The sequence below is a fragment of the Nilaparvata lugens genome, chromosome 9 (assembly GCF_014356525.2).
Source record: "Nilaparvata lugens isolate BPH chromosome 9, ASM1435652v1, whole genome shotgun sequence".
In the NCBI taxonomy this organism is placed as follows: Eukaryota; Metazoa; Arthropoda; class Insecta; order Hemiptera; family Delphacidae; genus Nilaparvata; species Nilaparvata lugens.
The window spans coordinates 30569530-30596520 of record NC_052512.1 but is presented as its reverse complement, the minus strand read 5'-3'; the positions used below and the strand labels follow the sequence as shown (position 1 = coordinate 30596520).

Below are 26991 nucleotides of genomic sequence, written 5' to 3'. Positions count from 1 at the left end.
AAGGCTATTTTAATTTAATCAAATTTTATGTATGATCATTTTCGTCTGCCTTTTAGAACATGCAAACAAGTCAACATAACCTTAAAATACACTTGAAGCGAATGTATAGTGGATTTATAAGCATGATTTTGGGCATTTAAATCAAGAGCGCATTTAGTTATTGGTAGACTCAGATGACGTCATCTGCCTGTAGGGTTTTCGTCTCTGCAACGGAAAAACCTGTTTGTTGGCGCGCTGTTACCTATCGGCAGAGCAATAGCTAACAGAACGTCTCTGCAACGAAATTGGCCTGTTAAATAGTTGAGCCGATTCTTGACCCATTTGGTGATAATTTACGCAAAATTTTGTTTTAAATCTATGCAAGCTCTTCAATTTTAACTGTCACATTATTTTGCAGACCTTCAATATATTCTTCCTTTCATTTCCACCCCGTTTTTTTTTCTTCTATCAACTTTTTCGTTTTCTTGATCAAGTTTTTTTTTCAAATTTTAATATTTAGTTCTTATTTATAATCAACTTTTTTCCAACTTTCTTATCTTCTTTTAAGCAACTTTTTCTGTTTTCTTAATAAAGTTTCATCTTAATTTCCAATATCAAGTTCTAGGAGTGGCCGTAGTCGAGTGGATCAGATGCTGGTATTATGATTCAGAGGCCCGGGTTCAAATCCCGGCCCGGGCAAAAGATATTTTATCTCGGGCCACTCCCGTGTTTCGGATGGACACGTTAAACCGTCGGTCCCGACTGCCTAAAAAGCAGTCGTTAGGTCATGTCAGAGGCCCTGAAATTGATCAGTTGCGACCTGAAAACTCTGACACCAGACCTGAGCCAGTCAGGTCACACGATATTATTATTATCAAGTTCTTATTTCTAAAACAGTTTTTTCTCTAAGCAACTTTTTTTCTGTTTCCTTTATCTAGTTTTGTTTTGCTTTTTAATTTCAAGTTTTCAATAATTATACTACTTTTATCATACTTTTTATGTAAATGAGGTTGGTTTCGGCGTTTAGCTGTAAACCTCTTAGAGTTGTACTTTTTTTCATGTAATGTATTCTCAATAAATAAATAGATTTGAGTCGAGGTAGTGTGAGTTGAGCCTAAAGTTGCGTACAGACTTTCGCTCTGCTCCGCAATCGAAAGTCACTGGAGCAGATCGATTGATGATCAACCGGGGAGCAAGAGTGGAACGCGAGAATAGCTAACATCTCCAGTAACGTTCATGATTGGAGCGATTGTGGAGCGAGTGTGGAGCGTGTTGGAGGCGCGTATATCTGTACGCACCTTTAGAGCAGACTGTGGTTTATAACTGCGTGAGATGTACTGTTCACAGAACTACTATAAGATAAGAATGTTTATTTCGCCAAAATTACATAATAGTTACAAAACATGAATTTCTAGTTTAGCAATCTATACTGAGATACAATGTGTTTCAGCATCGGGCAGCCCCTGTTTGTTTTGATGCGGTGTGTGTCAGAGCTGAGTGATGAGGACTCCCGCCGTCTGCCGCTGATCTCACTTCTGGTGGAGATGTGCTCGCATGAGCAGCGCATCGGATATCTGCTGCTCTACTACCTGCACGCCAGCAAGTCCGACCGACACACCATCATACAACAGTCCAACAAGCTCACCAGGTACTCACAACACTGATAAAACTGGACAACTATTAACTCATTTTGAATTTGAATTACTCATTGCATGTACAAAAATAGCTATTAATGTATTAAGAGCGTAATGCGCGACTTTATCGCTCGCGCAAAACAGTTATCACGCGACGCGAAGCGGAGAAGGTTAACTGTTTTGCATTACAAAGAAGCATTACGCGCGAATTACATACAAAATTTTTTCTACAACTGCCCAAACCTGTTGAATTACTTATATCGGCGGAGTTACAATTACCGACTTTTTAGGTTAAGATCTGACTTTTTGGCGAGCTGCTTACAATCAGCTGATTAGGAAGCGTAAAGAAACTCTTCTGCTCATGCGCAAATGATTTGGGAGCGTAAAGTAAATCTACTGCGCATGTGCGGATGGTTAGCGAGCGATTCTCCTCAGAAATAAGCTGTTTTACGAGGAGAATCGAGTGTGGAAATTCTTTCTTTACGCGCAGTTGTAGAAAAAAATTGTTTGGCAATCGTCACATATTACTAAACAAAAAGTCATTCGTGTCATAAAATAGTTATTTGTATATCTAGAGTGAAAAGTACTGATTTTCTCCCTGAGGGAAAAGTTTGAAGCCCGAGGCAAAGCCGAGTGCAACTATTTTCCTGAGGGAGAAAAAGTATTTTTTGCTAGTGATGTACACAACATTTTTCCACCATCTACATTTTTTCATAGAAACTGCAAATCGAATCATTTTAATAACTTACGTTATTGGTGACAATGTTTTCTAACAACATAACCTGAAATCTAAAACCTAAAAACCGGTCGCCTGATTGGCACTGCCGATTGCGCTATCTATCGGCAAAAGTTGTAACAATTATCAGCTGGGCGGCTATCAAAAATAGCTGACACCAGATCACGCGTTTCAGATTTGAATTGCAGATGAAAAATATTTGTTGGCTGGTATTTTGAATAGAATAAAATATTTAAAAAAATTTTATCGTCTACTAATATTAAGAATATAATATCATACAAACATCTATTTCATGAGTTGATCAAATTTCTGGTTGTGGTATTGAATTCAGTTGACTCAATGACAGACACCTCTATTACGCTTTCTCATCTACGCTTTCTTACCTTATAACCTATTACCATGTAAGTTTTTAAAATAGAGATGCTTCCCATGTTATTTAAATGGAGTCACTTTTACTCCCTAGGGAGTTTTTCTGTTTTTTACTACCGAGAGCGAAAAAGTGACACTTTAGTATTATGTTTCAGGGAGTAAAGTAAGTACTTTAGACAGTAGGTGGAGGAAAACACTTTTTTCTACAACTGCGCGTAAAAAAAGAATTTACATACTCAATTCTCCTCGTAAAACAGCTTATTTCGCTCGCTAACCATCCGCGCATTCGCAGAAGAGTTTCTTTACGCTTGCTTATCAGCTGATGGTAAGCAGCTCGCCAAAAGGTCAGATCTTAACCTAAAAAGTCGGTAATTGTAACTTCGCCGATATAAGTAATTTAACAGGGTTTGGGCAGTTGTAGAAAAAAATTTGTATCTAATTCGCGCGTAATGCTTCTTTATCGCTCTTGCATAATTATCACGCTCCGCTTTGCGTGGCGTGATAACTGTTTTGCGCGAGCGATAAAGTCGCGCATTACGCTCTTAATACATAAATAGCTATTATCAGCCAGCCAGTCCTTCAAATTTTCTTGAGCTGCACTCTATTGTTAATACTTATCCTTAGGATGGTGCGGCAGGGAGTTGCTAATTTTTTGTCTCATATGGATTAAATTTTTCTTATAGAACGATGTTCTATGTTGCTGTATTCTGTATTTTGTTCCTTGAGCGCGTCTTGTCCACGTCGATGCATGCTTGAGACCAAATGCTACAGACTCCAGAATATACAGGCAAGGTAGTGTGAGCGTACCTGTTGCTCGGAATAGTCCTCTACATGGAGTTTCATGCGGTTTTTCGAGAATTACTCCAATTAATATTTTTTGTGCTCTGAAAACTCTGATAATTTCCGGTGACAGAAACAGTACAGTAATTCGTAATGACAGAACAGTAATCCGTAGGTAAGAAGAGGCTGAAAGTAACCATACTGTGTGTAGAAGACTTATTTGCTGATGCATTTGCTCTTGCTAATGTGGCCTTACTGAGTCGTTTAATCAGTTCCTCGATGTGATCATTCCATCTCAAACCCTGAATTCATTTTCAAACCCAGAAAGCTGCTGACATTTGCTGGTTTGACCTGTTGTAATTTATCCTGGAGTTACCATATGGTCACATTAAACAGGCACAAAATAGAAAATTGATTTTCACTAGATAATTTCCGAAATAATAAACACAGGAAAAGAGCCATAGAGCATTATTATTATTTTATTATTATTATATTTTTGTTGTGTGAAGCCACTAATTCTGAGCGGTGCTCAAGTGGCATACAACATGTCATTTTTAGAATGGAGTCACATGAATGCTCTAAAACACTCCTCAATGGTATAAGGACAAGCCTCTACCAGTGTCCTAATTATCTTTGAAACAAATAACTTATAGCTGCTACACAGCCTTATATCCTCAGGAATGCAAAACACTTGAGTCCTGAATAGTACGGTCCCTTTTCGAGAAGAGTCAGTCTATCGATAGGGAACTGGAATAATCCTGTATTTTTACCTCGTGTTTCATAAGTATGACAAATTCGGTTAGCATTAAAAATATTTTTGTTTTTGAACACAAACGAAACAACTCCAAGGAAGTATATCGCTGGAACTGTAAGTAGTCGGAGTGCCTTGAATATGGTCTTACAGGAGAAAGATGGACCCACTCCCCCCAAAATCCAAAGTGTTTTTTTCTGCATTTTTAAGTTTGTGTTCAAATGAATTCTTCCAGCCCCCCAAAACAAAATACTAAATCTAATGAGTGAAAGAAAATACCCATGGTAAACCTTTAGAGCTGTCTTGAGATTTGAATTCGATTGAATGAAAAAGACTAAGAAATTGTCAAAAAACCACTGATTTATATATATAAAAAAAAAATTGAATTCGACTTAACAGTCCTCAGAGCAAAGAGAGCATGGTAAAGCCTTTTCTGGAGTTTCTCTATGTGACACATAGTTCATGTCTGAACTTGAATTATTTCAAATCACTGACTTTTTTATAATTAATATTATCAATTTCATAATTATTATAATTTAATGTTGAACACTGCTTAGGCTAAATTCATGTTATTACATTAATAAATCTTAAGCTGATTTTACGACTCACACTGCCGTACAAGGAATCTTCCTTTGGCCGGTGGTTTTGCCTCACCTACTGTACTTATAGGAGGATAATAATTATAGTACTGTTGAGACGGATTTTCGTTTGTGCGGATCCGCGTTCGGCTGCGTATGCGTTTAGTTGAAAAAGCAACTTTCCAACACAATAGATTGTATCTATCTGTATCATATCCATTCAGTTGATATCGTATTTAGTATTAAAATCAGTGTTGTATTAAATGGATGACGTACGATATCAAGTGAGTGATTACGATACAAATAGATACGATTTATTGTTTGGAAAATATGCTATTTTAACTAATCACTTACGCAGCCGAACGCAGATACGCACAAACGAAAACCCATCTTTAGTAACATAATTGAATCTTTGAGAAATCAATGATTTAAAATCTTTAATAATTAATGTTCTTCTTTTATTTTCAGTAAGACGAAATCACAAGTATACAAGGACTATTGTATGGCGCTAGACAAGGACTTCAGTAAAAACCTACTCAGCGATTTGCAGGTAAGTCTCTGCTGTTTTTCTTTACAATTTATCCCCGTTGGCCCGTGTTCCGGGCCAGAAATCAATTGTTCTGTGGACTACTACATTTAAAAAACTGATAGTTCAACAAAACGATAATCTAATTAGAACACTTGATAACATTGAGATAGTGGGAGCTTAAATTTTGTTGATTTGTATATCAAAATGAATATTTGTTCAACGAATTATATTTTGTTTACGTTAATGTTTATGCTATGAACTACTCCACTATCATGTTTTCCTTTTTTGAAGGTGTATGCTAATTTTTTGTTGAAGTGTTAGCTAAAGTTTTTGTTTCATACAGTTACTTTATTTCTCTATTTTTCTCAAATTGGAGTGCTTACTGAATGCTCGTTGCTAGCGCAAAAACTTTGTTTTGCTGGCAACGCCAATATTATTATATTACACTAGCTTGCCCGGCGAACTTCGTACCGCCAAAAAGTCAATGTATCTCATGTCACACTTAACTTTATTTGGTGAATCATGAAATTTATCTGACAATCAATATTTTTATTTGCATCTCAATACGGACTTCCTATGTGCTTAAAACTACAGTTTTAATACCAGTAAACAATTTATCACAGACGTGTAAGCTGGCGTGTACAGCTGGTAAGTTCATATGCTAAATCATATTATCACTACATGATCTGACACCAGACCTGAGCCAGCCAGGTCACTCGATATTATTATTATTATTATACTACATGATCTTGAATCATGATGATCTTCCCGTTCTACGTTAGCTTCTCGGCCGACAATTTAGAAAACATAGGTCTGTAAAATGAATTAATATATAATTATTATTAGCCCCCCTATTAAAATTTCTGTTCAGAAACCATCCCCAATATTCAAACAACATATTCCCAAAGTTTCTTGCCGTTCTGACGAGTAGTTTTCGAGTCTATAGGGAACAAACAAACTAACACACAAACAGACATTCATTTTTATATTTATAGAGATTATTATTTAGTTTCAATGAAAGCTTTTGCAATTTTGTTAGTAATTTTCTAATGTATGAAACTGAATTTTGTTTTCCATGTATTTGTGATTATTTATATGAATTTGGCAATAATATTCCCAAGGCGATCAGCAAGCAAATATGCGCGTGTGCCCTTGGACTTTCTGATTGTTCTGTGAGTAGAATTCTTCACGAAAACCTTCAATTTGCATCTATGCAAAATGGATATAATATACGAAATGGCTGATTTAAAGTAACACTTCCTAGAATGCCTTATCTCAATCAGAGGCGATTTGTAATGGCCGGCTCGATCTCCTGATTTGCCCCCGTGTGATTTTTTGTGTTGTCTTTTGATATCCTATCATGCCTATGTTAACCGCCCAAAGACCTTCTAACATTCTGGAAGAAATTGCCAAAATTATGCCTGAAAGGGTAATATTTAAATATAGAAATAGGTACTCTAAGGGCCGGTTTCCGAGCTCGGGATCTAGCTACGTTCCAGACTTTAAACAGCTGGAGTCAGAAAATTGGCTTTCCGAAACGGGGCATAGTCGCAGTTTTTATGATGATCTTCATTGTCTCATTTCTATAATTGGAAACGTTTTTCCTTGACGAAATGAAATATTCCTAAATAATTCAAAATAGCTGAAACTTTACACTATTCTCTCTTTATTTTATTTTGTGTTCAATTTTGTAGTTTTTGACTGCGACCATGCCCCGTTTCGGAAAGCCAATTTTCTGACTCCAGCTATTTAAAGTCTAGAACTAAGCTAAATCCCGAGCTCAAAAACTGGGTCTTAGTGTATCCAGAGTGGGTGGGAGGCGTCAACTTTATGATGTACCCTTCAAAACTGTATGAAACAAAACTTTAAATACATACTTCCATTCTGAAAATAAAATGAAACTGTTCTAACTCTTATAATGTTTTATTGAGTTTTTAAAAAAAGGAAGTTTTGATGCCGCACTCTGTATATTATCCTATTAACATAAGTATGCTACTTTAATTTTCCAACCACTAAAACTCCCAAAAATGCTACTGTCTCTTCCAGTTAATTTTCTCCTTTATAAAAGTTTATAGCTCTATCCTCGATTGAATTATATTTGCTTTTGACTGTACATATTAGCATTTCTCACTATGTACTGTTAACTGCCCCTGGTTTAGGAATTGGACTACCGACTGTACTCATGTGAAACTGTTTATTTCTGAACTATTTAAAGAGGAGTTGAGTAGTTGAAAGTTGAATAGTTGATTAATTGAATAGTTGAAAGTTGAATAATTGAATAGTTGAAAATTGAATAGTTGAATAATTAAATAGTTGAATAATTGAACAGTTGAACAATTACTTGAAAGTTGAATAGATGATTAATTAAATAGTTGATTAATTGAATAGTTGAATAATTAAATAGTTGATTAATTGAATAGTTGAAAGTTGAATAGTTGAATTGAAAGAGATTATGATTGTGATAGGCGTGCCAAGATGACGACCTGCAAATGTTCTGCTGGTTGATCCCAGGCATCTACACGACGTTTGCAGATGTGGCCCTGGGCAATGCCCAACTCATGCACCTCATCGTCTCCTCCATAGACTCCAACCAGCTGCAGGATCTTGTCTTCAAGATCATTCAAGGTCAGCAATATTATTACTACATGTTTATTTATTTACATTTCATAATACGCTAATCAAATCAATCTTTATCATTGTGCAGTGTTGGACTGGGAGATATGGATGATTTGAAATAAGAGTTACACACTTATTTTTAAACAAAACTCAAAATTTATTTTTCAGCGTGTACCTTTGAAATCATCCATACCTCCCTGCACAACTCTGCATAAAGTTTTTTTTAGAAATTTTGCATTTCAAGGATAATAGAAAGGAAAAGGAGTCTCCTTCTTCACGTCAATATTACCGTAAAAATCAGACTATAGAATTATTCATCATAAATCAATTCCTCATCATGCAATTAATAACGGAAAATAACAGTATTTTCTCTCGACCTTTCTCTGCTTTGAACTCGGGCTGACCTGTTGCCAGTATGTCTTGAAGGAGTTTAGCTTTTGATGTTAGCAGTACGGATACACCAACCCCATCGGCCATTAGTCGTTTTCACACCGATATCTCGCCGACACGACACGACAGGACAGGACAGAATTTACTCTGATGGACAGTATGGACAGAGGAGGCTGTGGTTCATAACTGCGCGACGTCTACTGTTCACAGAACTACTACAGTGAGGTCCACGTTATAATGGCAGTGTAGAAAGATAGGAGAACACGGTGCCGATCCTCTGTCTTGCCAATGCCTTGTATAGACGGTAGCTGATACAGGTTTATTGATGTAATATTAACCGTTCATTATAGTTTAAAATAATCAATTATATTTTATTAAGCAAGGAATTAGATTTCTCAATTATTTCATAATTAAGATGAAATATTTTGCTAAATAATTATTAATGCTACATTGTTAAAAGACGATCTGGCAACAGAGCAAAGCGAGAAAGAGATAGCGCTATCCGCTTTTTTGAATAATAGACAAGGATAGCAATACCATTGCCATTATAACGCGGTCATCACTATAGCCTATATGATAAGAAGATTCAAAATAACAATAACTCTCAGAGAGAGTGAACAGTAAATTGTAAACTTTGAATACTGAATACAAGACAAACTGGAAACTTGACGAATTGATAGCTTTACAAACCGAAAACTTGAACTGAAAACTTGGCATAGGACTGTTGAGGTTAACGTGGACTTCACTACAGTTAGAATGCAATTATTCTATTTTACTAGTAGTTCTGTGATCAGTAGACCTCGCGCTCAGTAAGTTACATTGACCTGTTGTTATATTTTCTCAATAATTAGTAAATAATTTATCAATTGAAAATGTCTAGAAAAAATCCTAAATAAACATAGAGCTTTCTGTCCTATCGTACCGTGACGTGTCGTCCCGGAATGTGAGTGTGAGCGCTGTTATCAGGTCTGGCTGCAACTGTCTACAACGTTGATGGAAACATACATTTTCAAGATGTTCGATGCTTTTGAACGGGTAGTATTATAGTCAACTGTCTACTAACGTTGATGGAAAGATACATTTTCAAGATGTTCGATGTTTTTGAACGGGTAGTATTACAGTCAACTGTCTACTAACTTTGATGGAAAGATACATTTTCAAGATGTTCGATGTTTTTGAACGGGTGGTATTATAGCATAGCCACCTCTAATACAAGGCCCCGACCACGATATTGAAACGTCGCAGTGTAGGCCTAGAATCTAATACATGATTGGTGAAAAATATCAGCTGTTTTTTTTTTAATCTTTTTCACCAATCATGTATTAGATTCTAGGCCTACACTGCGATGTTGCAATATCGTAGGCCGTGGCCTTGTATTAGTGGTGGCTATGATTATACTTCACTAGACAGCTGATTTATGATAATAATAATTCTATAGTATGATTTTTACTCTAATATTGGCGTATGGAGGAGGCTCCTTTTTCCTTTTATATTATCCTTGAAATGCAAAATTTCCAAAATCCTCGTATATACGTCGACGCGCAATTTAAAAAGGAACACACCTGTCAAATTTCATGAAAATCTATTACCGCGTTTCGCCGTAAATGCGCATCATATAAACATTTAAACATTAAGAGAAATGCCAGACCGTCGACTTGAATCTTAGGCCTCACTTCGCTCGGTCAATGAAATTCTATTCATTTGTATAACGCCGCCGTATGTCATTGATTGAATGCCGTCTGTTTGCATTTGTACAGGCCGACTGGTGATGTTTGGCAGTGGAGTGCAGACGTTTGTGAGCCTGGTGCAGACGTCACTGACCTGGGAGACTGTGGAGCAGGTGTGGCTGTGGCAACTCATCAACGCCTCCTCTCCCTCACCCATAGGGGCCTCTCACTTGCTCCCTCTCCTCACCACACTCCAACACAACACACACTCCGAGGCCGTCACCGCCCTACTGCTTATGCTCAAGCAGCACAGGTACGAAGTCAAAACTTACATGTTCAACTATCACTTTTAAGGCTGTGCAAAGGCTAAAAATAAAATTTTTCTACAACTGCGCGTAAAGAAAGAATTTACATACTCAATTCTCCTCGTAAAACAGCTTATTTCTGAGGAGAATCTACTTTTTCCCTCGCTAACCATCTGCGCATTCGCAGTAGATTTTCTTTACGCTCGCTAATCAGCTGATGATAAGCAGCTCGCCAAAAGACAAACCACTCTCGGTCAGATCTTAACCTAAAAAGTCGGTAATTGTACCGGTTCTACAGCCATGATGGATATCAGTGTAGACGAATTATTATAAACTCCGCCAGATATAAGTATAACAGGTTTGTGCAGTTGTAGAAAAAAATTTTTCTACAACTGCGCGTAAAAAAAGAATTTACATACTCAATTCTCCTCGTTAGACAGCTTATTTCTGAGGAGAATCTACTTTTTCCCTCGCAAACCATCTGCGCATGCGCAGAAGAGTTTCTTTACGCTCGCTGATCAGCTGATAGTAAGCAGCTCGCCAAAAAGTCAGATCTTAACCTAAAAAGTCGGTAATTGTAACTCCGCCGATATAATAATTTAACAGGTTTGTGCAGTTGTAGAAAAATTTTTGTATGTAGTTCGCGCGTAATGCTTCTTTATCGCTCTTGCAAAATTATCACGCTCCGCTTCGCGTCGCGTGATAACTGTTTTGCGCGAGTGATAAAGTCGCGCATTACGCTCTTAATACATAAATAGCTATTCTACTCGTGATATTTTTCAAAGTTTTTCGATTTGTATATCATCAAGCTATTAAAATGAAAAAGTTTTCTCAGGAAAACATTTTTTTTTCGATCATTACTTTTTGAGATATGGCCCAAAACTTTTTCAATTTCCTAATTTAGTTTCAAATTGTCCAAATATTATACATAGGTTATGTCCATTTCAATTTTCTACACCAAATCACAATCTGAGAATATAGATTAGAATAAAACAAACAATTTTAAATTCGGATAGATTGATAGTAAAACTTTCGTAAAAACATGAAACCAATTATAATTAAAATATTTTAAAGTTAATTATAAATTACTAATTAACAAAATATTTAATTTTACTTATGAAAATTCATTATGAAATTATTGAAGAATATAATGTCTTGCTTAATGAAATATAATTGATTATTTTGAACGGGAATGAACATTTGATATTATATATCAATAAACCTAAATATAAAGAAAATAAAAATCTCAGTACCCTTTTTTTGAAATATTTTATCACAACATGTATCGGACATTTATGCCATTTTCAAGTGATATGAAGTAAATAAATAAATACTACTGGAAGAATCCTACTATATAAATACTACTGATCAAAATAAGAATCTTCCAGTAGTATTTATTTATTTATTTCATATCACTTGAAAATGGCATAAATGTCCGATACATGTTGTGATAAAATATTTCTAAAAAAGGGTACTTAGATTTTTATTTTCTTTATATTTATATTACAAGTAGCCCTATACAGAAAAGAGATCAATAAACCTGTATCAGCTACCGACTATAGAAGGTATTGACAAGACAGAGGATCGGCAACGTTGTTCTCCTATCTTTCTCCACTGCCATTATAACGTGGACCTCACTATAGGAGGTTACTAGTTCATCTAAGAATTTGTTGACAGGCCGACAGCCGAGATGGTGAAACAGCTGATGACTCGCGACACACGTGTGCCAGGCGACGATCTGGCCGAGTCGGCTCTGTTGAGTTGGTGTCGCGACGGCAGTGAAGAGAAGTGCGCCGAGCTGGTGGCCACCCTGCTGAGTCAGCGCTGTCAGGCGTCGCCCACCAAACGGAAACGCGGCGGAGGCGGCGGCGGGGTGGGGCAGCCCACCTGTGAGAGAATTCTGGCGCATCTCGATCGGCTCAGGTAGGCAGCCTACCTACATCATAGTCCAGTCAAATGTTTTGAGTGAACTATACATTAACTCTAAATCACTTACATTATTTACAATATTGGGGCACCGAGCTTTGCTCGTTATTTTTATTTATTGATAAACAGAACACAATTCTCTAAAATGATCGTGTTTATCTGTAGCTTCATCCTGCTAAACCATATTTTTCTCAAGCCATGTTCCTCAGCAAGTTCTTCAAATTTGGGGTGCAGAAACGTTTGTAGCATTGTCATTGTCACATAACGCTGGGTGACATTGACGGTGATGTTGCCATTCTCATAGAACTATGGCCAGCACGCTCACTCGATTTAAGCATATGCGATCTTTTTCTATGGGGTTACCTCAAAAATAAATTTTTAAAGATCGCCCACACACCTTGGAAGAACTGAAGGAGCGAATCAGAGAAGAGATCTAGGCCTTACTAATCGCAGTATGCCAAAATGCGTTCTAAAACTTCAAAAATACGCTACATTAGTAGATTGCTGCTTATGGCCGCCATTTAACTGATAATAATTTCCAAAAAAAAACAATAAAAAATAATAATATTTATTCATGCATGTACATTTCACATTAAATGTTTAGCATTTGTCAGTTACAATAAAATCACACAATCTGTCAGGTCATCAAAATCTCCGTGAATATTTGAAGTCCAAAAAATAAAGATGACATCATCTTAACTATTATAATATTTCACTAGGTTTATTTCTCACACTGTATATGAGAAAAACTTCAGTAAACTGTAGAAGCACCTCTCTTGTAGCCAATTCCTCAGTAGTCTCTTGAATGTTCTTCTATTTGAAGTATCGAGAATTTCCACTGGTAGTGCGTTTAAGATCCTTCGACTGACATGCTCTGGCTTAGCTTCAAAAAATCTTGTTCGATGAGGTTGGATTGTCAGCATATTCGTTGCCCGTGTGTTGTAGCCATGTACGGTAGCGCCTGTAGTCCACTCGTCCTTGCGGGAAAATCCATACAATGCAGCCTCCAAGATATACAGACATGGCAACGGCAGGATCTTAGCTTCCCAAAAACGTTATTTCAAACTGAATTGAACCCATTAAAGGATGTTTTTCTAAGTTGAATGATTCATCTATATAATAAGAGAGAGTAGGGTTGTGTTTGTGCGTGTGTTCGTTTGTTCGCATCAAAACATGTCTATTTGTGGATTGCATACCGGAAAAACGGGAATGATTTAGATCTCCAAATTTTGAACATAGATTCTAAAAATATCAATCTCGTGCACCTGGAAGCCCAAATTTCAATTTTCCTTCTAGATTTTTCAGAATTGATGTTCAAATTCATCTATGCTACCATACATGAAGTTCCATAGGCTGCATATTGTTGCAGCCAAAAGTGTGGTTTTTCATGAGGAGGCTCTAATACTGTTACAAGACTATTATTTCGAACGACAGTGTAGCGCAACTGTAAAACGCTAACGGATCACGGTTCCGCGGTTCGAATCCCCGAAGCTTCCCAAATTTTTTGTTCTTAATTTTTTCCCTCGAAACGTATTATTATCAATCATTTTTGAAGGAATTTGTTTTCATTACAATTGAACTAGGATTTTATCAAATAATTATTTGTATTGTAACATTTTGCCACCAGTACAAATGAATTGGACATAGTCTTCATGCTATAGGCCTATCATTGAATTTCATAAGAAAAACAAGAATAGATCACAATAAAATAAGTAATAATTTATATTCTTCAGTTATAATGTACTATCATACACGAATTCCCAGTGAAACGAGTATTTTTAGGTATTTTGTTTGGAATTGGAAAACAAAAGGCTGCCTGATTCAAATTGAGGAGGATCCTAATCGAACTAAAATTTATTGATGTACCGGTATTGAAAAATCAATATGATTCTGTGAGGTTCTCAAGTATTATGTATTCTTCAGCTTTCTATACTATAATAAAGGAAAGAACTGGCTTATACACGTAAGGAATATGGAATCATGTTTGACGCATCATCACGTCTGAAATATACTCAACTGATTAATTTGAAATTTTGCATATAGATTCTTAATTAATCGAGGATGGTTAATTATACCTATTTTCAGTTCTTCAAGACTTCATTACGTCAATTTTTCAATTTGTCATGCTTCCAGTTGTTGTATAGAAGCAGCTGAACATTTCTTTTAAAAGGAACATTAGATGATAGGTATGATTGGGGATCCTATTCGAATAAAAATAACTGATTTTCTGTCGCATCAAAACCTCACCGATTTCTCAAACCATTCAAAAGTTATTCTCATTCAAAGATACTGATAAATCATCCATCTATCCATCTCTTACTATAATAATGGAAAGAGCTGGCTCATACACGTACGTGATGTAGGAAAATTATGTTTGACACATCATCACGTCTGAACTACTGGACTGATTGCTTTGAAATTTTGCATAAAGATTCTTCATTAACCGAGGATGGTTATAGGCCTATTTTCAAATTTCGAATTTTTTATTACGTCAAGTTTTCATTTTGCAGTTTTAAAATATACCTACTAGTTACTTATAACCCTTCCAAACTCGTCAATCGGCTCTGCCCCACTCTGTATATTGATTGATTTATGATTATCAAATGAATTGATCGATTGTCAGGTTACGTTTGAGCTACCCGCGACACAAGTTCTACAAGCTGGATGCACTGCAGAAGGCTCTACAAGCAGCTCAGAGCGCATGCTCAGACGTGCAGCGGTCAGCGTTCAGCAACCTGTTTGCGCTGATCGAGGTCAGCGGATCAGCTGGTGGCGGAGGAGGAGGAGGTGGTGGAGGGACAGGCGGTGGGAGGGGTGGAGCTGGCAGGAAAGCAAAGGCTGGTGGAGGGGGAAGAAGCGGACGAGGACAGACGTTACGGTCGGTCAGCGATACTTCCGAGAGCAGTAGCGAGGTGGGTACTGTGAAATTCACTTTATTTTATTAAGGTTGTGCAAAGGCTAAAAATAAACTTTCTACTGGTGATATTTTTCAAAGTTTTTCGGTTTGTATATTATCAAGCTATCAAAATGAAAAAGTCTTCTCAGGAAAACATTTTTTTCGATCATTACTTTTTTAGATACGAGCGCCTAAAGTTTAAATTTTTGGGACAGAACATTTAAAATTCGGTAAAAGATAAATCCTTGTCTTTTAGAGGATAGATTCTTCTTAGTATTGTTGATCTAGTAAAACAAAACATTTCTGAAAATATCGATTTTTGAGAAAGATATTCATTTACCAAAAATAACTCAACTAATAGTTATTTTCCTACAGATACCCTGAAAAGTGGCCATTTCTGCAATGATTGCAGGCCGCAAAGAATCACTTTTCCGCCCTAGTGCGCAAAGTAATACTTTCTCAGGTATTATAAAGTAATACTTTGCGTACTCCAGATTTGCAGCATGACAATGCAAAATAGTTAGTAGGTTATATGGAGCACCAGTGCAGCAAAATCAAAATTATGTTGGTATCACTGATTGTGGTGCACGTTATAATATTGAGGCAGTGGACAACAGTGGATGACAGCGACAGCCACCACATGAGTGCTGCCTTCATTCATTTACTACTACATTATTCAATTTTAAATAAATTAAGGTTTTTATTTATAATAAAATTACACAGAAAAACATTTGATGGATTTCAGGGAATTTTACCCATAATTACCCACTTTTCATATTCAATGGTAACTGTAGGAAAAATTTAATGTGAAATACGTGCGCAAAGTTCCTCTGCCGCACTCAAGAAACCATTCCGCCCGAGCCTTTCGTTATTTGTGCAACTAGTGCGCGAAGTGACAGTTTGCTGCACCGAAAGAAACGTTTACGCCCGAGTTGTAGGCGAGGGCGGAATCGTTTGTTGAGTGCAGCAGAGGAACTTTGCGCACGTATTTCACATTAAGTTTCCCTACAGTTACCATTGAATATGAAAAGTGGGTAATTATGGGTAAAATTGCCTGAAATGCATCAAATGTAAATCTGTAATTTTATTATTAATAAATAAAATAGAATGTAGTATGTGTGTTTGAATGGCTGTGTGCTGAATGTAGTGGCTGTCATCCACTGTTGTCCACCCCATCAAGATTCTTATAACGTGCACCAGTCACAGTTACCAACTTAATTTTGATTTTGCTGCACTGGTGCTCCATATAACCTACTAACTATTTTGCGTTGCCATGTTGCAAATCTGGAGTGCAGGAAAAATTTTTCCCGCACTAGAGCGGAAAAGTGATTCTTTGCGTTCTGTAATCAGTGCAGCAATGGCCAACTGTAGGAAAAAGTTATGAACTCAACTAAAAGAAAAATATTACCAGTAGAAAGTTTATTTTTAGCCTTTGCACAGCCTTAATTTATCCATATGGCTTTTATCGGCAAAGAGATCCTTTTGGATGTTTTGCCTTGCCATATTAATTACCCAATGTAATTTCCTACAGAATGGCGCACCATTATGATCCAACATTTAGTTTTGTCATAGAAAATTTGTTGTGAAGTTTTGTCATAGAAGTTTTAGTTTTATTGTGAAGTTTTGTCATTTATTTACAACAAGTAAATAGAAGTTTTAGTTCTATTTTTTAGTTTTAGTTTTATTGTGAATTTTTTTCATTTATTTACAATTTATTGTGAAGCTTTTTTCATTTATTTACAATTTATTGTAAAGTTTTTTCATTTATTTACAATTTATTTTGAAGTTTCGTCATTTATTTACAACAATATGGGAGCACACGGGAAATTCGGGGTGAATTACAGCATTTAATTTGGATTTTCGTTTAATAATTATTATTGAAATTTAGTAGCATTATTTACCTTATTGTAATCTTCAACGATTAATATCTAAACTAAAAAAGCAAAAGCTAAACGATAAATTACAGCATTTAATTTGGATTTTCGTTTAATAATTATTATTGAAATTTAGTAGCATTATTTACCTTATTGTAATCTTCAACGATTAATATCTAAACTAAAAAAGCAAAAGCTAAACGATAAATTACAGCATTTATTTGGATTTTCGTTTAATAATTATTATTGAAATTTAGTAGCATTATTTACCTTATTGTAATATTCAACGATTAATATCTAAACTAAAAAAGCAAAAGCTAACGATAAACTAAAAAGCAAACTAAACTCGGCAGTATTTGTTCTTAGAACCGTGAAGAAATTGCTGGATGCAGGAACGCTTAGAAGTGTTTATTTTGCTGTGTTCCATTCTCTTCTTTCATACGGTGTTATATTTTGGGGCAATTCAACTCATGCAATACATATATTCAGGATCCAAAAGTGGGCAGTTAGAGTGATGGTGGGTGAATCTATTAGAGCAAGTTGTAGAGGTTATTTCAAAGAGTTAAAGATTCTCCCACTACCAGGTGTATATATTTTGGAGGCTCTTTGTTTTATTGATAAGAATAAAGATAGGTTCAATACAGGAGAGTTGTTCCACTCATACAATACCAGATATACAATACCAGATATACATACCCAATCATCGAACTACTATTTTCACAAAATCCTTCTTAGTCAGTGCCTGTCGTGCATGGAATGCACTTCCTGTTTCTATCAGGTCCATCGAGAGCCGAGCGAGCTTCATCCTGACTTTAAAAAAACATCTTTTGGAACAAATGACTGAAACTGTCCGGCCCTAGAACGATCACATGACAACCATCCCCCACCCATCCCACAAATACAAACCTTTAAACCTGTTATAGAACGAATTGTATATATATATTATATAAACTCATGTTATTTCAATTATCCACTACATACTGCTGTATATTACTGAAAGTTGATTACCCTGATCTACTTTTAGCCTACTTCATTTTATTAATCAATTATTTGATCTTATCTACCTATATAATTATTTTACTTTATCAATTTTCTGTTTTTTTTTCTTAAATATTCATATTCATTAAAACTTTTACAATATTTCCATTAATAAATAAATCCTTAGTTTAAATAATGAAATTAACGTTTAGGTAGAGAGTTAGTGGGGAGGATATTTTTAATATTCTTTCCGAAGAATGGACATTGATATGTCCAAAGCTCCGCCAATTTATGTAGATGCATAACAATATAATTATTATCTATAGTTATTATATTACAAATTGCTTTTTCATATCATATACAGTTCAATAATTATTTTCTTAGTCTATATCATGTAAATTCATCTATAATTTTGCTGTATTGTAAGCTATTGTATATAAGTGTATAAGACAGTATATATTGTAATCTACATAAATAAAGTACTCAATCAATCAATCAATCAATATAGACAAAACCTCAGAGATGACATTCATCGAACTGGTATGTATGAGAGGGGGGTAAAGAGTGCAGGAATTCGGCTTTATAATTCATTGCCAACACGAGTAAAGGCTCTTACAGGTGAAGAGTTCAGAATTAAGGTGAGGGAGGAGTTGTTGCAGGTTTGTCCTTATTCCAGTGAGGAATTCTTTTTGCATTATGGAATGCAAAGATTGCCGACTTAGATTATAATAGACAAATCCTTATACCCCTTCCATAGGTGGTCAGTGGGATGAAAAAAAATGAAAAAAAAATACTAGCTTTTGTTTTGTGTTTACAGGAGGAAGAAATAGTGAAGCCAAAGCAAGCGAAGAAACGGAAAAAAGTAGTCAACGCTGTAGGCTCGGACTCCGATTAATGATAGATTAATTAAGAGTGTGATACTAATTAATTGTAGGAATACTGATAGAATTAAGGGACCTTAGTGGAGGCTGTGCACTAATGTCAACTTGTTTTTTTATCTGTATACGCGGTAGCATTCAGGTATGACGCAGGCTACACGTTTTTATTTGTTTCAAATGTTTTAACAATGATTCAACAAGGTCTTCCCGAAAGATTTGAAATCTATTCAACTTGTAGGTGCGTCTACATTCATTCGAAATTGTATTCAGTTTGTATTGTAGGGTCCACGTTATATTACTACAGTATTTAACTAGCATTGGTGTTGCTATCCTTGTCTATCATTCAGTAAAGCAGATAACGCTATCCTTTTCTAGATCCGCAAAATTGCTATATCAGTTTTTAACAGTGTAGAAATATAATTGATTAACAAAATACTCAACCCCAATAATGAAAATTTATTATTTAATCATGGGAAAATATTATTTCTTTACGATAAAAATTTAATTGATTATTTTAAACAAGAATGAACAGTTATTGCCGGTTGCACAAAAACTAGTTAAATTTAGGACAGGAGCAGCCATTATTCTATATAAAATTTAATTATGGTATCTCTCCTCGCTTTCTCCCTCTGCTAATATTTATTTATTTATTTATTTATTTATTAGATAGAGCGAACAATACAATAGTCGGAAAAGAAAAAACAGGCTATTGCCTAAAACTTCTTCAATTTCCTGATTTTGTCACAAATCGTCCAAATATTATGTAGGTTATGTTCTTTTCAATTTCAACACCAAATCTTCAATCTGAAACTATGAATCAGAATAAAACAAAGAATTTCAAATTTAGATAAATTGATAATGAAACTTCCGTTAAAACAAAAACCAAACTTCAAATATTCACAGAATATAGAATAAAATCACTTAAATTTTGAGCTCGAAAATAACACTTTCACCATAGCTACAACAGCTGATTAAATATTGCCACATACCGCTTGAAAATTTCCAATTTTCTTTTCAATGTCCAATTTTTATTTATAACTGATGTCGCATTCCAAATAATTATGTGAATTGTGATACTTGCTCCAATATTTTGTTGTTAATCACAATTTTAGACCAGGATTATGGATTAATTCACTGAAATATTTCGAATGACTGGAAACGCACCACGAGTTGATAGCTAATGGTAATCACATATGAAACACTTCAATGTTCTCAATAATCAAATGAATTAATCAAGTCAATTCTATTATCTTTTTATATTGTAATAGGTCAACGTTAGTAGACAGAAGGTGTAAGATTCACAGGTGTTTTCCCAAGGTGTTAGATTCAAAGTATATACACTCACAGGTGTAAGATTCAAAGTGGTGGGGGGAACGCCAGCGTGACGTCACGTGCAGTAAGTGATAGAGTAACCACACTGAGCATACAGTTTATTCACTGTAGCTTCAAATATATCGTCGTTTAATCCCCTCAAAATTGACCTAGAACTTTAAAATTCTCCGTACTTATAGGGACTGACTCACCGATTCTAATGATGCAGTTAAATATACCAATTTAAAGTTCATTCAACTTGTATGAATAAAATGTAGTTAACTAAAAACGTGACATGAAAAAGTTGATAAGCTGGAAAAGCGTTAGTAGACAACGTTATACTATTATAATTTCAGATTAACCCATGAAACAATCTTGATAAACCAAAATATTGCGATAAACCGATCCCGATAAATCCGATGCATTGCATTCATATAAATGCACTGAACACATGCTGGTATCAAGCACATGTTCTACGAGAATCGAAATATCTCATCCCCGAAATTCACAAGCTGATGTACAGCCAAACTACAAAATATAAACACGACCTAGAAGATGAAGAAACTTTTTAGCTGTGTTTACATCAAAGTTATTAACAAAATGATAATAACTCAATCCTTATAGATTCTATTAGATTGAAATTAACTTATCATACACATGATGAACATATGTGTTTGTCAAGTTCCGTTCAATCTAAAAGAATCTATGACAAACACATATGTTCATCATGTGTATGATAAGTTATGTTCAATCTAATAGAATCTATAAGGATTGAGTTATTAACATTTTGTTAATAACTTTTGTGTAAACCCAGCTTTTTTGTAGAACATGTGCTCGATACCAGCATGTGTTCAGTGCATTTATATGAATGCAATGCATCGGATTTATCGGGATCGGTCTATTGCAATACATTAGGGGTATTCACAATGTTGGAGTTAGCTGGCTAAGTCGAGCTATTCGCTAACTCCAGCTATTTGCTAAGTCTGTGTTAACTCAAATGCTATAGTGGTACGTTAGAAAAAAATCAACAGACGAGATAGCAGATAGCGCAGGTTTGAGTCCGCTAACTCTAGCTATCTCTCTTAAAGCGGCAGCCATATGTTTATAATCTTACTTTTTCAAACTAACTTTAGGTTTCACAAAATTATCCGCTTGGATCGCTACTGCAGTTAGCTAATAGCAGATGGTTTTAGATGGGGCGTTCACAATCCAGAGTTATCAAATAGCACTTTAGCTGGCTAAAACAACATTGGGAATACTCCTATTGGTTTATCAAGATTGTTTTTATGGGTTAATCTGAAATTATAGTAGTATAACGTTGTCTAATAACAATTTTCCAGCTTATTCACGCTTTCATTTCACGTTTTTAGTTAACTTCATTCTATTCATACAAGTTGAATGAACTTAAAAACTTTAACTTTTGAACTAAATAACTTTGGTGTAAACGCAGCTTAAGGGTTTGAAAGGGTAGGTTTTTGCTTTTAAATGGCAAAATGCGTGTATTATTCAAATGTTCCGATAATAAATTGTAAAACAGAAACAGATACTTGCATGTGAGAATAAGTTGGTGTTATATAATTTGACTCTACGTCACCGCATGATTCTCAAGAATATGCTATTTTTCTTCCTACTCTGTACTACAGCCTACGTCACGACTGCAGTTCCCCCACTCCAATTGCATGTCAACTCCAATTCAATAGATAAGTGACCAACCTTCTGTCTACTAACTGTGGTAGGAGGTGATAGCAATTGAAAATAATTATGTAATATTATGTACTTATTACATAATAAGTGATAATTTATTGAGTCTCTCCATAACTGAGCTGAAGGTTAAATTTCTTATTTATTATTTTTAGCTGCGAATTCTATTTGCATTGTAGTGTTCAAAGATTAGTAGTATTCCAACAAACAACAAATAAAAAGAAATTAATCACGGTTAAAATTTAACCGGCGCAAACTATTGTAAATTAGATGCTTCATTATTGGGCTTTGTTGTAAAGCTCCACGAACTGGAATAAGACTCGGCAGCACTCAGGGTCAGATGTAAAATGATTTTGAATATTGTGCATTAAAATAATTGAATTTATTATTAGATAATTAAATAATTGGTAAATTATTTATCTATTTTTGATGGACTTGATGTCGTTGATATCATCTTTCAATAATTTAACAAGTATTTGCTGTCTAAGCATTTGAACTAATAACAATTATTATTTCAATTTCCGGTGATATAATGTCATTAGTTGATGCATCATCGAAAATCTTTTCCCGAATTCATGAAAAATTATCAATGTCAATTAATTTATCATGTATTAAGGACTGTATAAGAACTGAAAATTTATTTTTTATTACTTCAACCTTGATCAATTTTCAGTTTTCAGTGCCTTGCTGTTATAAAGTAACATAAATCTTCCATATAATTAGTGAGTTTTTTCATGTTGAAAATACTCGATTAGTTTTTAATTGCAATAACTGAGACAACATCGATTATTTCTACCAATATTTCAATACATTAACTTATCAATATATTAATCAGAGTATTTTTGTTGTACGAAAGTCTTAGATAAGATAAGATATCAATTTACTCAACACAGTATAATCATACTTGTAATACAATAAACAGTTGAACATCATCATAGAGATTAATTTGAAATAAGCTACAGAAAGAAATCATTCAACAATGAAATATGAAAATTGGAGAAAATTATACCGATATAATCAATGCAATGCGCTTATACTTGTATTTATACAATAATTCATACACAATAATATATACAATAATAGTCTTCAGAGTATTTGATAGTACAAATCACGCTTTTTTAATAATTATTATTAAACGAAAAAACCAAATTAAATGCTGTAAATCACCCCGAAGACTTCTGCTACTGCAAATATTGACAACAGGGTAAACAGCTAGATGAAAATTTGATGAGCCCGGGCAAATAATGTTTTTATAGAAGCGCTTATCGAATTTCCATCTAACTGTTTACCCTGTAGTCAATATTTGCAGTAGCAGAAGTCTTCGGGGTGATTTACAGCATTTAATTTGGATTTTCGTCTAATAATAATTATTATCAAATTCATTAGCATTTGAATAAATGCAATATTTTAGTAATTTCCATCTGTAATTAGGCAAAAGCAATATATCATGTTACCTTTCATCAATTTAAAGCAATACAGTATATTTCATGCAGAATTGAAAGTGGATATCCACATACAGCGAACTAATAATTTATTATCATAATTAATTAGGATAATGAAGAAAAGCATAGAAAAATAACATAACATATTACATAGAAATGTAGGCTATTGTTGAATCCTGAGTTATTAAATTTAAATGGAGACAGAACTTTTAAAGAACTTTATTATTAAAATGGAGCGGTCAATTTCAGTGTGCATTATCCTATTAAAATGATGATTAATCAAGTTTATTAATGATTATTATCATCTAGAAAATAATAAATTATTAGTAGATAAAATTTAAGAAAACCAACTCAGCCTTAATCGCCATCTTCCATTCAAATATTTGTTTTTATTTAAACTTTTTGTGCAGTAATTTCATTGTAAGGTTTCCGAGCTCTTGATTTAGTCAAGTTCTAGATTTTAAACAGCTGGAGTCAGAAAATTGGCTTTCCGAAACGGGGCACAGTCGCAGTCCACGTTTAAATTAAAATATCGGGGACCGAGCTTCGCTCTGGAGTACAAAAGCATAACAAATTTATTACGAAAGAAGAAATTATAATAACATTTATACAGAAATGTTTTATCTAATCACAGTAAATTGAGATTAATTCCCAGAGGAATGCAAAATTTTCCCTCACAAAGACCCAGTTGCACAAAAGCCGGTTAAATTTTAATCCTGATTTAACTTCACGTGAACCAAATCAGAGAAGACCATTTCAAAAAGATGGATCTACTGGAATTAATCAGGATTGAAAATAACCCGGCATTTTGCAACCGGCACTAAGTACCTGATTCAATGATTACAAAAGTTCAACAGCTGAGTCATAATTTTGACACAGTCCCACACGCATGAACTCGCTCACTCACTTCCATCATCAACAGACGACGAAATAATTATTATCAGCTGTTTTTCCAAGGATGAATAATAATTATCCTTTTAACGTCATTCAGCGAGTTTTCCCAGGGATGAGACCTAGTGCAATCGAGTCTTTATATTATAAACCTACTATGTTCTGAATTTCGTGAGAATCATTAGAGCCGTTTTCGAGATCCGGTGAAATACAAACATATAAACAGTAGTTGCTCGTTTAGTATATGATTTCGAGAAACTAGAAAATTGAACACAAAATAAAATAGAGAGAAAATAGTGTAAAGTTTCAGCTATTTAATTATTTAGGAATGTCTCATTTCGTCAAGGAAAAAGGTTCCCAATTATAGAAATTAGAAAATAAAGATTTATTTTGCTGCGACTACGCCCCGTTTTGGAAAGCTAATTTTTCTGAATCCAGCTGTTCAGAGTCTAGAACTTGGCTAAATCAAGAGCTCGGAAACCGGCCCTAAATGTTATACAGGTATTGTTGTGAATTACGTCTTATATTGTAGGCTGTTCAATAATTGTTTTCAGACCGATGTTTTCAATTAGGTTAGTACAGATAAGATACATCAGTGACTGTAGTTGTTAACAAAGTGAATAATTCAAAGTGCTCTTCAAAAATAATGTGAATATTGTAAAGTTTCTAGACTCAAAAGAAGATACTGGATGTACAGAGATTTTCGAACTTTCCTTTTCATTTAGGATTTTAGTCTAGTCCACTGATTGTAGAATTGCTTCATAATAACATACAATAAAGTAGTATCATCTTATAGTAGATTTCTCATGGGATAGGAAATACTTTATCATTTCTATCAGTCGCTATGGTAGCATTCAGGTGTGACCGTACACGTTTTTATTTGTTTCATATGTTTTAACAATGTTTCAAAAAGGTCTTCCCGAAAGATTTGAAATCTATTCAACTTGAAGGTGCTTCAACATTCATTCGAAATTGCATTCAATTGGTATAGTAGGGTCCACGTTATAATGGCAGTGGTGAAAGGTAGGAGAACAACGTTGCCGATTCTCTGTCTTCTATAGACGGTGGCTGATACAGGTTTATTGATGTAATATTAACGGTACATTCTCTTTTAGAATAATCAATTATAATGAAATAAAAACACACATATATCGTCAAATTTTGCAGTTAAACTGTCGGTTCCGGCTGAAGTATGAGTCAGTCGTAAGGCACATTGACGGCTTAAATTATATATTCAGGCGGTGGGACCTTCCCGCAAGGGACTCCCCACCAACAAAAGCCATACGAATTTACTTTTTTACAGTTTTACAAAGTTGCTCTATAAGTAAAAACTCTCTCAGTTCTTCATATTGTAATAATAATACTATTACTAATTATAATAGCCTATAATACTATTACTAATAATAATATTGTAATAAAACTGTAGCATTTGAAGATATATGATTTGTGTGTTTTTACTTCATTATGGACAGTGACTCAGTCGAATTTTTAATCAATTATATTTTACTAAGTAAAAAATTATATTTTTCAATAACTTCATAATGAATTTCCATAGTTAAGATGAAATATTTTGTTAATTAATTATGAATTCTATATTGTTGAAAGATGATCTGGCAACAGACCAAAGCGAGAAAGAGATCCGCTTTGTTGAATAATAGATAAGGATAGCAATGTCATTGCTAATCAAACACTGCCATTGTAACGTGAACCTTACTATATACGATTTCTACTTTGAAATAATACATTTATCAGGATTCCCATATAGTCCTAACAGGTAGAGCTACCAACGTTCCAAAACTCTTTCTCAGTTCTTCAACTTGTAATAAACTACCTGTTCGCGTACCGTATGCTTATTCTGTGGTAATAGGTGATAATAAATTTACCTGAAAACATTTTTCTGTTGTTTTCATAAATAAGATACCGTACTCATTGAATCGGTTTGGATCAAGATGAAATAAGAAACGTTTGATTTCTTAAAAAAAAAAAAACAACCAAACTTAATCAACCTATTTCGGACTATGTGTAACCTTATCTAAATTTGGGAGAGCAATAGCACAAGGTTACCTTATTCTATCTCTCCTTATCATTTTGATGATGTACTTATTGTATGAATCAATAAATTGTATTCCATAGAAACTAAAGTATGAAAAGATTATCATCTTCATAAGCAAGTGCTTGCAAATTAAATGTAATGAACTTGTAATATTTATTATATTTTTTCAATAACATTGTGCTCTGCATATTGAGTTTAATAGTCATGGTGCCGGTTTTACAAAAGCCGGTTAAATTTCAACTTTACGAGTACCAATCAAAGAAGGCGTTTAAAAAGACGGCTTCTCTGATTGGTTCTCGTGAAATTAATCACGGTTAAAATTTAACCGGCTCTTGTGAAACTGGGCCATGGAGTATTGTTTGTTTTCATTTTGTGTAAAGCTTTGGACACCGAAAACGGGAGAGACACATTTTTAATTATTTTAGAATAGTCTTTGAAATCGCCCCGAACTCATACCGCGTTGGTATGCGCATGCGACAAATTAATATTGTATATTAATCTATGATTTGATAAAAGTCGCTTGTATGATTGTTCTGTAATTTTATAGCTTTGTAAATTCGAATATGATTGTAAATATAATTAAAAATCGTATGTTTTTACTTGATTCTGTTTATTTCCAAACATTGAATTTTTATCGTTGTTTAAATGCATATATGGGGGGTGAATAATTATCACTGAATTGTATGAATACAGGGCTACTTATTTTT

General features: G+C 34.5%; 1 protein-coding gene across 1 annotated transcript in view; it reads left to right on the top strand.

Annotated features, from left to right (window-relative positions):
* The window catches only part of LOC111046970 (integrator complex subunit 3), an 86372-nt gene extending 67153 nt beyond the window's left edge, over positions 1–19219 (top strand). The window contains exons 12-18 of the mRNA XM_039435235.1: positions 1430–1627; positions 5296–5377; positions 7822–7981; positions 10120–10342; positions 12012–12257; positions 14884–15172; positions 18826–19219. Coding sequence (XP_039291169.1) covers positions 1430–1627; positions 5296–5377; positions 7822–7981; positions 10120–10342; positions 12012–12257; positions 14884–15172; positions 18826–18903 — 1276 coding nt within the window. The 3' untranslated portion in view covers positions 18904–19219. The remainder of the gene's footprint in view (positions 1–1429; positions 1628–5295; positions 5378–7821; positions 7982–10119; positions 10343–12011; positions 12258–14883; positions 15173–18825) is intronic.
* Positions 19220–26991: the final 7772 nt, after the last annotated feature.